The sequence below is a fragment of the Fusarium subglutinans genome, assembly GCF_013396075.1.
Source record: "Fusarium subglutinans strain NRRL 66333 chromosome Unknown NRRL66333_c0000179, whole genome shotgun sequence".
Taxonomy (NCBI): domain Eukaryota; kingdom Fungi; phylum Ascomycota; class Sordariomycetes; order Hypocreales; family Nectriaceae; genus Fusarium; species Fusarium subglutinans.
Window position 1 is genome coordinate 42,726 of NW_023502242.1, and position 11,897 is coordinate 54,622.

At 47.8% G+C, this 11,897-nt stretch overlaps 5 protein-coding genes across 5 annotated transcripts; 2 read left to right on the forward strand and 3 right to left on the reverse strand.

The window, feature by feature from the left end:
• Positions 1-58: 58 nt before the first annotated feature.
• On the forward strand, positions 59-640 carry FSUBG_10378 (dUTP pyrophosphatase; the record flags this gene model as incomplete). Its single annotated transcript, XM_036674950.1, has 2 exons — positions 59-314; positions 387-640. 2 exons carry the CDS (start codon positions 59-61, stop codon positions 638-640), a joined length of 510 nt encoding a protein of 169 aa, XP_036534140.1.
• A 273-nt stretch (positions 641-913) lies between these two features.
• On the reverse strand, positions 914-2,228 carry FSUBG_10379 (pyridoxine kinase; the record flags this gene model as incomplete). Its single annotated transcript, XM_036674951.1, has 4 exons — positions 914-1,496; positions 1,557-1,887; positions 1,965-2,044; positions 2,110-2,228. 4 exons carry the CDS (start codon positions 2,226-2,228, stop codon positions 914-916), a joined length of 1,113 nt encoding a protein of 370 aa, XP_036534141.1.
• A 1,370-nt stretch (positions 2,229-3,598) lies between these two features.
• On the reverse strand, positions 3,599-4,440 carry FSUBG_10380 (proliferating cell nuclear antigen; the record flags this gene model as incomplete). The annotated part of the gene is made up of 2 exons (XM_036674953.1): positions 3,599-3,906; positions 3,969-4,440. 2 exons carry the CDS (start codon positions 4,438-4,440, stop codon positions 3,599-3,601), a joined length of 780 nt encoding a protein of 259 aa, XP_036534142.1.
• Positions 4,441-5,862: 1,422 nt separating this feature from the next.
• FSUBG_10381 (uncharacterized protein) lies at positions 5,863-7,941 on the reverse strand (the record flags this gene model as incomplete). Its single annotated transcript, XM_036674954.1, has 5 exons — positions 5,863-6,527; positions 6,582-7,033; positions 7,081-7,544; positions 7,602-7,825; positions 7,893-7,941. 5 exons carry the CDS (start codon positions 7,939-7,941, stop codon positions 5,863-5,865), a joined length of 1,854 nt encoding a protein of 617 aa, XP_036534143.1.
• Positions 7,942-9,288: 1,347 nt separating this feature from the next.
• FSUBG_10382 (uncharacterized protein) lies at positions 9,289-11,559 on the forward strand (the record flags this gene model as incomplete). The annotated part of the gene is made up of 1 exon (XM_036674955.1): positions 9,289-11,559. One exon carries the CDS (start codon positions 9,289-9,291, stop codon positions 11,557-11,559), a length of 2,271 nt encoding a protein of 756 aa, XP_036534144.1.
• Between the last annotated feature and the right edge of the window lie 338 nt (positions 11,560-11,897).

An 11,897-nucleotide genomic window follows, 5' to 3' on the forward strand; every position in this document is an offset into this window, starting at 1 on the left:
GCTTCAAATACAGTATCCACGACAATTGCTTCCCCATTCTCCCACCTCGCATCCAACAATGACCTCTGAGACTCTCGTCCCTGATAACTCTGCCGTTTCTTCACCTCCCGCCAAACGTGTCAAGACTGCCGGTACAATGGAAGGTCCCCCACCACTGCAGATTAAGAAGCTTTCCGACAAGGGTCGTTTGCCCACCCGTGGGAGTGCCTTTGCTGCCGGCTATGATATCTACGCTGCTCGCGATACAACTATTCCCACCCGTGGCAAGGCGCTAGTTGACACTGATATCAGCATGGCTGTGCCTGCCGGAACCTGTAAGTACATAGCCAGCTGTAGTCCTGATCAACCAGCTTAAGCCCAGCTTTCTGACAAAATGATGAACACAGATGGACGTATTGCCCCTCGATCAGGTCTGGCTTCCAAGCATTTTATTGACACAGGTGCTGGTGTCATCGATGCCGATTACCGTGGTCAAGTCAAGGTCCTGCTCTTCAACCATAACGAATCCGACTTTGAGGTGAAGGAAGGCGACCGCATTGCTCAACTTGTTCTAGAGCGCATCTACACCCCCGAGGTTGTCGAGGTCCAAGAACTTGAGGAGAGTGTCCGAGGCGCTGGTGGCTTCGGCAGCACTGGTTAGATCGTCAAGGAGCATAGATTTCTCTTCTGCTAAGTCTCATGAATTAATGAATTGGGGTTTGGGCCCATGCAATAGACTTGCTGTAGAGAGTTGAGCAAGACTGATTATGCAAGAGAAGTTCTCAGAGTGAATTATTTGACATTCAAAGTCAGATGTGAAACCCTTGAATGGATTCATGACCAGACATCTATTCCAAAAATTTCCCACCTATTTCTATTTAATCTTTGCCGATTTCTACTATTGTAACCTTGGACAAACCCCCTCCCATTAGGTCTAAATGGCCTTCGCAAGGTATTGCGTCGTGGGCGAGCGTAAGCAGTCCAGGTTCCTCACAAGTTGAAGCTCTGCCGCCTTACTCTTTACGAGGTGCGCCTTAGTTTGGTCAATTCGATCCTCATCTTTCATGTCGTCCGTTGTTCGTTCGACCACCCTCTTCATGCCCTCGCAGGTCTTGGATAGAACCTCATGCATACTGCCAAGGACCTTTTCTGCAGCGCGTGCAAGTGGTAGTTCAACAGCCGATACCGAATCGTCGCTAAGCCAGCTGGCGGTATGCCGCAGCCGCTCGTTAGCATTGAAGACAGCCTCACGCATGCGGATTACCATAAGAGCGCCAAACATGTCGCCTGTACCACTGAAATAACAATCGATTGATGGGAACACAATCTTGAAAAAGCGAGCTTTGCCAGTAGATGTCATGGTTGAACCAATGACAGAGAGGTGCGAAGGCGGATGGTCTGGCGCCTCGAGATTGACTGAAGTAATGACGACATGAGGAATCTTGTACTTGTCGTGGAGCACTTGAATAGCCTTTCGGAGACTGTCCATATCATGGATTTTGACTTCTGAAAGCAGCCTTTTCGTAGAAACTGTCAGTTGGAATCTCTAAGGTCTTGGCAAATGCTCTTAAACATACTCGGCCTCGAATTGGTTTGGAAGAATCAGATCCGCATCGTGGATGAGCCTCTTGTATGCTGGCACCACTTCCTCGGAGACGTAGATCTTTCCATTGTCACCCATAACGGGGTCGAGAGCCCAGAAGAACTTGCCAGGTGCTTTACTTGACTTTTCCTTAAGTTCACGGCCTATCTTACCGACCGTATCGACGGCTGCAGCGCCTGGGATATATCCAGAAAGCATCACATCGAAATCATCTAGGTACGACTGCTTCAATCCATCCCAGAGATCCATGATCTCCTGTGCTGAGACTCTCGTTCCCTTCCATTGCTTATATCCGGTATGGTTGCCTTTACAGGTGAAGTCCGCGAGTTAGAAACCTGGTTTATTATTTCACTCCACCGATCGAAATGACATGAATACTCACTGAACTGCACGGTGTTGAGAGCTGCGACATCACATCCCAAAGACTGTAACACGAAGACGGCAATCTTGTTACCGACATACCTAGTGCATATAAGTCACTGTGACCCCGAGAGAAAAAGAAAGATAGCTACCCAGAGACAACCTACAGCAACGACGTATCAGCCTCGGTCCAAGATGTTGAAAGTGACGGAATATTTGATGGCATACATACATGGCTTGCCACAGCGAGAACCCGTGTATCGGGTATTGTTGGGATGGTGGACATGTTATCAGAAGCACTAGTTCAATCCTCGATCTCTTCTTGATGTCGTGCAAGCGTTCTGAATAGAAGTCTACGCAAGCCTAGGTAACCAAAGATTTTCCTAGTGAGACGTCACTGAACAAAACCTCTCAGTCGGCGTCAGCGGACGGTTGTACAGTAGAAGCCTAAAACACCGGAGCTGAAATGAAATGAGAAGCCTGAGCGTTATCTGTAAAGATTGAAGGTGCAGAAGAGAAAATCTGTCGGTGACCTAAGGAAGTAAATTAGTTCTGGGACTTGGTTGCGGCGTCTTTTGAGCTGTATGTCGCTCGATATTAGTCACTCACACCTTAGTTAACTTGGAGAAATCGGGTTAAGCCTGGAGTATTAACAAGCTGCCTACCTACTTACCTGAATGTACAAAGTTTGGAAAATAGAAACTTCAGAACACCTATCTCCTTGCTTAGTATCGAACTGAAGGAGGAATCGATTGATTAGCTCAAATGCAGCGAGGGCAGCCTTTCTCTAGGCTTTTGAGCTGATAGCGAAGGTTACGAGTGGCTTTCATTTGGTTGTGTGCCCCGCCAGCCTTTGCTACGATCCATGCGGTAGTCATTGCCCCGCAGCAGGCTTCTTGTACGAAATACAGAGCCTATAGAGCCTAAATCCTCGTTATCTCCATAACAAAGGTCTTCGTTTTTGGGATGACTTGGTTCAACACTTCTTTTTGATCAATTCATAACACTAGGTAGTAACCTGGGAATGGCTCCAGGGACACAGTTGCTGTCCCTCCAGAAGCAAGCAAACTCCTAACCTTGAGGTATGACTGGGGTTAAGAAAAAAAAAGATCAGTCTCGGTTCATTTAGGCTTTGTCAACTAGGATAGAGACCAGGAGTTTTCTTGCCCCCTTGGCTGTAAGCAAGAAAGCTTCAAATTGCAACTAGGACTTGCTTCGAATATATTATATGATTACCATGCCAGCAGATTGGCAACCTGGAACGCTCACGTTGCTTAGTATAGAATGTGACGTTAACCTGGCGAATGGCACAATACTCCATGCAGGCATAATTTGGGCCAAGTCAATATCAACTTAGAGAAGCACGATCTCATATTATCATTTATCGTCATGGTCAGCAAGGGACTAAAGCTCCTGACTTGGTGCTCTTATATTCCCTATCTAACCCGTTCGTTTACATTTCTTTTCCTTGGCACACGCCTTTGATGCCTGCAAGAGGGCTTCAAATAATCAGATAACCTTCCTGGCATCCGCATTTCTTGTATTGCCCTCTTTGCCTTGTGTTTTGCCGGAATGGTTGGATGGTATCATTGCGACCGCAAGCGCCGAGCTTCTGCCATTTAGCAGGGTGGTGTCGTATTGCATTATGGCACTCTTCTACTCCTCATCGCCAATCTTGGGCGCAAGATAGAAACGCAGATGGCTTTGACCCTGCAGATCGTACTCCACCAAGAGGGGTACTTCATTAGAGAGCTTGATCTGGACCTGATCGGAAAGGCCAGCAGCCTTGCAGAAGTTGACCAGGTACTTAAGGGAGAAGGTGAGAGCGACAGGCTCGGTCAACTCAATTTTGACACTTTGTTTGGGTTTCTGGACATCATCATGGCTTCGAAGAGTCACTGAGCCGTTACCAATATCGCCATTGCATGCGAACTTGACACCGTCCTTGGAAGCTTCAATCATGACTGCCAATGTGTTAGATAGCAATCCAGTAGCCGGGTATGAAGCGAGCTTTGCAAGAACTAACCTGATTCTGACATAGCCATCAAGTCGGTACAGATGCGACGAAACTCGGCAGAGGGCATTGCAATTGTAGCAGCATACTCGGTGTCGGGGATGCCCAGGTGCTCCTGGTCAATGTCCATGAGCTTGAGGTCATACTCGCTGATGCGGTCGTTTTCAGGGCTTTCGAATTGCATGTTCAACACGTCAGGGGCATCCTCAGCCTTAAGCGTGAGCACGTCATTACTCTGAGCAGCGCGTAGGACCTTGGTCAGGGATGTGAGGTTGACACCGAGGGAGATATTGCGGTCGCAGCGGAACATCTCGAAGGATCCAGCATTAAGCAACATGGAAACCAAGGCAACATGGGAGTTGTCCATGGCCTGCAGCTGAATGCCACTGTCATTGCAGTCGAAGTTGCAATCTTGGACCAGATCCTTGATTGCATCGACAACCTTCTTCAGAAGATCAGCTTGAGCGAGTCGTGATTCCAACATATCTGTTTATCTGTTAGCATACCACTGATGCGTTCCCACACGAGACGTGAAGCTGTCACGCATAGATAAAAGGGTGGGGTGTTCGCTACTCGGGATGACTGACTGACTGAAAGTTTTGTTGGCAAATTGTAGCTAGATATGGACAGGGAGTATGAGCAAAGAATAAGAGAGCGAAATGGCTCGTAAAGTAAGGTGTGTTATGGTTACGAAAGGAATATGGGAGGTTGTCTGGTGGATGAAATGCAAGATGCAGATAGCAATGTGCTTTTGTCGCGAAATTGCTAGGCTGCTTTACGCTAGCTGGCAGGTGAGGAGCCACTTAACGCGTGACCATCAAACAGCCAACGCGTCGCGTTTCAGGCGGATGCTAGTGGAGAACTCAGGACTTTGATCCTACCTAAATGATAAAAAGACTTGAGGTATTTTGGTATACCGTAGCTACCTACCTAGGTACCTTACCTTAGTAGGTAAGTTGAGGACAAGTTTAGTATACTTTTTGCTGAGTTTATATACCTTAGTTATTTTAATCGCTTATTCTAGAGATCCAAAGTTCCGACTAATATACAAATTGTATCTTCTATATATCGATACAGACATATATAAGGTTATAGCTTGAGATGAATGTTAGTCCAAAAATACCTAGGCACCTAGAGACGCAAGCCCACCTCAGTTCCTGATTGAGAGGTCCTCAATCTTTTGGCCTCTATCCACACCTCAGGGCAGGTGCGAACCACAGAAGTATCTTTGTACCCAAGTAGGTTCTGAGCCTCTTGCCAGTTCTTCAAGCGACTGGATACCTTAAGGCGCCAATGGTCGTTAGAGAGAAATATGGTAATGCCAAAGTTCTGTTCAAGGTACCTTAAGAATGTATCCAGACCTTACAATGGCCTATTATGTACATAAGGGATGTAGCTATCATACATACTAGGTATGTTACCAAGAAGAAGTCCCCCCGTCATCATTTACATTGAACGAAATAAGTAGATCGGCAAATAGTAACGAATAATTTCCCAAGAGGCCAATCCGTAGCGCATATGTCTTACAGCTATCGTCCATAAGGGCACATTGGTGCGATTGTGTGTCGCCAAAAACCTGATCGCCGAGAATGATTATAGCTGGCAAATAATACAAAACCAAAATCCCCAACCCTGAACCTGAAACGCCGCAGCCATCCATGGCTTGTCTATAGAATAGTGTCGTTTATAGAGAATTGTGCGTGTCGTCGTGACGCTACCTGTGCTTGACATATTTATGTGTCTGTGGAGCTCGAAAGTGAAATTTTCATAAGTCGATAGCAAGAATAAAAAAAACCGGTTCGGTGTCGATTCAGACGATTGTTTTGTACTCGGTGAAGGCAGGAGAAGGCGATTGAAAAGTGTTGAAGATAATGATCGTGATGTTTGTTTCATAAAATCGATACCCCTACATTGACACAATCCGACCTGCTGGTGCGCTGGCACGAGTTCGAGGTCTTAGGTTAATAACTGTCTCTAGCTCCCGGAGCATACCCCTGGTTGCATCAACGTGCTGTCGGGCAAGAGCCTTTTGTTCTCGTTCTTCCCGAACCTTGACTATTCTTTCTTCTCGAGTGAGCATGCTTCGTGGTCGCGAGAGAGCAACGGCTTCAAAAACTTCTGGTGCCTCCTGTTCAGTTGAACCAGCATACTCAGAACTAGGCGGAGACTCGCCAGTCAATGCTTTGAGAGCTGCAGCAGCCCCACCATTCTCGTCCACAGTAGTCAGTCCACTAAGAGAACTAACAGGCGACAGCAGAGTACTCATGGATGAAAGCCTCTTCTCGTTTCTATCGATGCCGAGTGCCAAAGCAGCTCTGCCCTCTTCCCATGCGGTCATCAGGTCTTTCAGATCCATGCCGATGGACTCATATTGCGCCATTAGATTCGGTCCGAGCTCCGAGATGTCGTTCGAATCGTTCAGAGTTCTATCGGATTCTTCACGAAGAAGCTGCAGCTTTGCCTGTAGGCCCCTGATTCCGCTTGATAGTGAATTAAGTTTCCGAAGTTGAGCCCTCCAGCGCTCCCGCCCAGGCGTAAGGGCATTCTTTGGTGTAGGGGAAGATGGAAAAGCTGGAGAAACGTGAGTATATGGCCAATAGATGATGACTTGCATCGTATTCTTACTATCTTGCTCGCTGAGAATGCTCTGTATCCTAGCATGAGCTGTTTGAGTTGAGCTGTTCACGCTCAAAAGAGACTCTACGGCCGTCGTCCAACGAAGTAAATCATTTGCATCACTATTGGCATCCAGAGCAAGCAGTGCGCAAAGGAATAGTTTCCTTATGGTGGAGAATCGAGCAGCCAGAATTTTGAGGGTTCTCAAGGATTCGGGATCGTCCAAATCCTCATCACTTAGTCCTTGACGGGCGTCTGACATGTCGAAGTCGGTAATGTCGTATATATCATAATATTTTTCCAAGTCTGTTTGCTCCGCAAATCCGTTGACAACTGTACAGACCTGATTGTAAGAATCAAGAACCTCTTGAAAAGAATGTCTCAGGGCTTTGCGCAGCCGGACACAACGCCGGGTTTGGGTGCGGTCTTCTATACGGCTGATTGGCGGCAGGGGAGCGCTGCTATAAATTGTTCAGTGCATGTGATGGCAAGGAAAAGAAAGACCTACAGTCTGTAACCTCGAGACACTAACTCGACTTCTTGTATGAGAGAGATAGCTGCACCTGACGCACTGTCAAAGTTGTGTGAGTTTTCCACGAAAGAAGTGATTTCAGACAGCGATTGCGATCTTCGATACCGAAGCCATTGTCGTTTCATGTAAACCTGGCCAAGCAGGACGGCCGCTGCGCAAAGCACGAGAAGAAAGACCAGCCTCTTCTTGGTAACACCACTGCCAAGAACCCAACTCAGAACAACCGCGACCGCAAGAGCGGCAAGAACTGATGCCAGAATTCCCTCTGTGGACAATAGGGATTCGTCTTCGTTCGTTGATGGGCTAGGGCCCCTGTTATCTAGTTGCGACTGCCCCAGGCCCGAATGGCCACTTAAAAGCTGAGACGCAATGATTGTATATCGGAATTGTTCGAGAAATTTGGCGTTGTCAGCTCGGTCGATACTCGCAGCAACCGCAGCCTATGGCAGGTGGTTTTAGCAATCGTTGATAAGTCACACCAGTTCGAGGTGACATACTGAATATTTCCTGCTAGCAGACCGCAATGAGGAGGGCCTAGGAACTTGCAAATGAAGCCCATTAGGAGCCTTATTTCGGAATCTTGGTTTAACTAAAGGTCGGCCAGTGGGTGCGAAGGGAGATGGACTGGATGGTGGTGATGGGCTTGATCGACCAGCGGATGAATCAAGTTCGGGCGTTACTGCACCGGGAGCCCAGTCAGCCTGGGGCTCATCTCCCCCATCTTGAGATATGTTAGTACACAAAAGGGAAAGCGATGTCGCGCGCAAGGGAGAATGATGCTTGCTCACCTCTGAGGTAGTCGGCGAACGGAGTCTCCTCATACACCACGGGCTCCATCTAGCTTCTTTGTGACGTCGTCGGTGTCGATAAGCAGTCACACAGAGCCATCGAGCGGTGCTGATCGATGCAGAGTGAAAGTGTCGTATGTGATATCTTGTTCAGATGTTGATTAAACCAGTACGAGTATGGTGTTCAGGAGAAGCCGACAAACAATATGGACGGATTACGGAGTATTAGACGAGCGCGAGCAGGGACAGGCTGGTTCGTTGATGTTACCAATTAGGGGAGCTCCACGCTCACCGTAGTGGCCAGCCGGAGCCGCGGCAGGGATCGTGTGGCTATCAAGGGCCTGTCAAAAGCGCCGCAACCTTGACGGAAAGTATACGGACCCCGGAAGCTTGAAGTTTAGCCTTGTCAGATGCAATTTCGAGCCGAACTGATACTATTTATGCAGTCAACTGCGGAAGACGTAATAAGGTGCAGGAAGACGCAGGGACGGCCCAAGACACGGCGTATCAGCATCTGACAAAAGGGGCTCCAGAGCTTCTGAACACCTGTTCGCCCCAAGAGGAAGAAGATAACCAAGGCCCCAAATCCTGAAGTGACAAAAACAAAGCCGGTACCTGCTGGTGGGTAGTCAGATAAGTCGAAGATGAACTCTAGATGCCTTTATCAGTGTATTTTCCAGTGTCCCCTGCGCGCAACAAAAACTTCAGCCATTAATAAGCTACGATCCAAAATTCTAAAGGGCTGCTAAGATACACTAAGCTTAATTCTTTCTGTGACCCATTGTGCCTTTGAATAGAGATCCTTGGTTTTCTTGCCTCCTCTGGTACCCTATTCGGAGTCTCAAGTCTTGTTGCTCACCAAGGGGATGCAATAAAACTTAGGACTTCTATCCTAGGTGACAAAAAGCCTTAGGTAAACTTAACATAATTTAGTATAGATTTACGGAGTAGAGGATCTTAGACTACGTACTTTTAGCACCTTATTAACTTAACGTCAGAAGTCTTCTTGCACCCTGGGGCTCACCTCCCTCAAGCCCTTATGGCAGAGCCAGGAGACGCTAGATGCCGCCAGGGACTCATTTGTGGAGCAAGACAGACAGACAGATAATGATTGATAGGTAGCGCCTGAGGCATTCACTTAGCTAAGGTAGCTAACGGAACTCACAGAACCTGGGGTAAAATCATTTTTCTGGTTGGCCAGTTGTGTACGAGCCAAATGCTTCGTATTGAAAGTTCTATCACCCACGCACCTTTACCTAGTACTTACCTTAACTGGGTACCTTACCTTCCAAGAAACCAGCTCTACGTGGATTTTGCACAGAGCATACCACGATGCTGACATGAACCGAATTTCGATACTGCGTCCCGTGATTCGAGGAATTCAAATGCTTCGACGATGCACTATCTCACACTCTACCGTCGCACGGGTGTGTGCCCTGTTGCAGGCTCACCAAGTGGCATCTGGATCTCCAATACCGTATTAGCCCAAGCCACGGAGCGATTCCAACGCTTCGATCCGATTCCTAGTCGATGCTTGAGCTCATATGCCGGGCCTCTCGAGAGCCGACGTCGTTTGGGCAAGCGACATATCGTTGCCGTTGTACCCAATTCTCATGCTATACCCTTTCCTTGGAGGATCGAAGTGCCCGTTAATCTCGGCGAGTGGACTTGGGAGGCTCCTGTTGCACCGAATGATCGGCACAAAAAAAAGATTGGTCTGTTCGAACGCTTTCTCAGGAACCTCGAGGACATGGGGCACGAAGAAAATATCAACCTTGCAATTGCTACACCACCGCCGGAGGCGGTTATGGTGCCCGCAGCATTGACTCTCACATCAATAGAACAGGCCCGAGGTGATATGAACGAACGGCTCGCCAAATTTTACAAGTTCGAAGATGAAAACGCATTGAAGAAGATTTGCGAGCCCTATGTTATTCAGATCTTGAAGATGGTCGAGGAAAGGACGATTTCCAACGACGACCTTGTCCAAGCTCTCGATCCGTTCGACAATCATCTCAAGCAACAAGCACCGGCCAAACTTCTCGATGATAGGGTTGCCAAACAATGGGTCTACATAATCCATGCTATGTATCGCACCCGGACGACCTCAGCTGAAGATTTGTACGGGAGCCATGTTTGGCACCAGTGCCTCAAAACAATATTGCATATGGCACCCCAGCCCTCTACGTTCCATTGCCTTGAGGAGCTTCTGAGACTTGTTTCCTTATACGAAAAGATACAACTAGATACAAATGACTACCTCGACCTAATGCATAGTCATAATCGACTGGAAATGGCACAGGGCGAACAATACCCTACACGACCTATATCATTCCGCCTCTTACGCCGCAGTATGCAGTTGACTCGATTAATTTCTGCCCAAGGTCTGACACAAATGGAGACATTTGAAGCTTTGACTAAACATTGCTTTCAGTGCGTCGACGAGACCACAGACCAACGTACGTTAGCTTTTCAGCTATTGTTGAAATTGGCGGCAGTCCCAGGTCTCAAGGCAGGCGAATTTTCTACCCTCGCCAGCAATGTTCACAGCATCCAAGATTGGGTAGAATCAGAAGTTTGGCAATTCATGGCTATTCGTCTTATGAGCACGACACAGGGAGGAATACGGCCTGAGCAATTATACAAATGGATTACCGGGCCTACACAGTTGCACCGCTGGGCAGCAATGCTTCAAGACTCTCGTCATAGTGAAACCAAGAAACGCATAGCGAACTTGAGGGCGCTTACACATACCAGTGAAACCTTTGGACACCTTGATACATTGATCAAGTCGGTTCGGCTGGTGAACGATCGTCATGGGGTTATACAAGATATGATGAAGATGGAGAGGGACCCGTATTGTGCCGTTATGATTTGGGAATCTTATAACGCAGGGGCGTCAGTTAAGCATAAATTCCCTTGGTACATGTGGGCACGACATGCAGAAGCTATAGTAACGCATCCGGACCTACCACCAGACCTCATCTGGCAGATCGCCGAATTTTGCTCATCAAAGACTGCTACCCGGCTTAAAGCCCCCATCGTACGGAACCTTGTGTTTGTGATGGACTTCCTGGAAGAGATTTGTCAGTTCTACATGAAGAAACCCGGCCTGACAGCCCGACAGCGCCTTAGATATATCGAAACCGCTATCAACTGGGGCAAAAGGACTGGGCAGCATATGTCGCAGCCTGCGATACAAACTCTAGCTGAGATTCTGCTTCAGGACCTCGAAGAGGGTAAAATGGGCCGCAAGACACGGCTTCGTTATTTGGTCAAAAAGATTGGGCATTTCTATGGAAAAGAGCAGGCAGCGAAGGTTGCCACCTCACTCGATGGGTGGAGATGGACCAACAGGCGCAGAGGGGGGCAGTTACCACGGCTACCAGCGCCAATGAGGGATGCGCATTTCAAATCAGAAGAACCAATCAAGGAGCTCTCAAACTATTCAGTGCAACCAACTCTGGAAGAGAGCCTGAAAAGACCCCTTCGGCAAGCATGGGAGCAGACCCTGCCACCCATCGGACGAGTTAGGTACGACATCGAGAGCAAGGATTCTCGAGACGAGGACGACAATGGGGTGGGAGATGAACGTACTTTGGAATCTATCATGAGGGCTCAACGACGAAAGAAAGAGGCCAACTCTGGGATAGGTTCAAGCTTCTAGGTAATGCATCTCGCGGTTTATGTCAGCACATAATTTGGTATTTGGCAGAACTCATAAGTCCGAAGAATAGAGCAACGAATAGAATCGCCCTTGCGGCAGTAGATAGCTTTTGATACACATGCCCGGCAATCTTGTTGAGGATAATAGCTAATTTGGATCTATGTGCTGCAAGGCAACTTGCAAGAACAAATCAAAAGGTGTCTACGGAGGAGGAAAACCCAGGACCTTGATCCTGAATGACATAAAAAGACTTATTAGTTGACTTAGCATAAGTTTAGGACACTTTTTGCGAAGTTTATTTTGATGCCCTATATTATTATGTCTGATGTTTCCCTTCT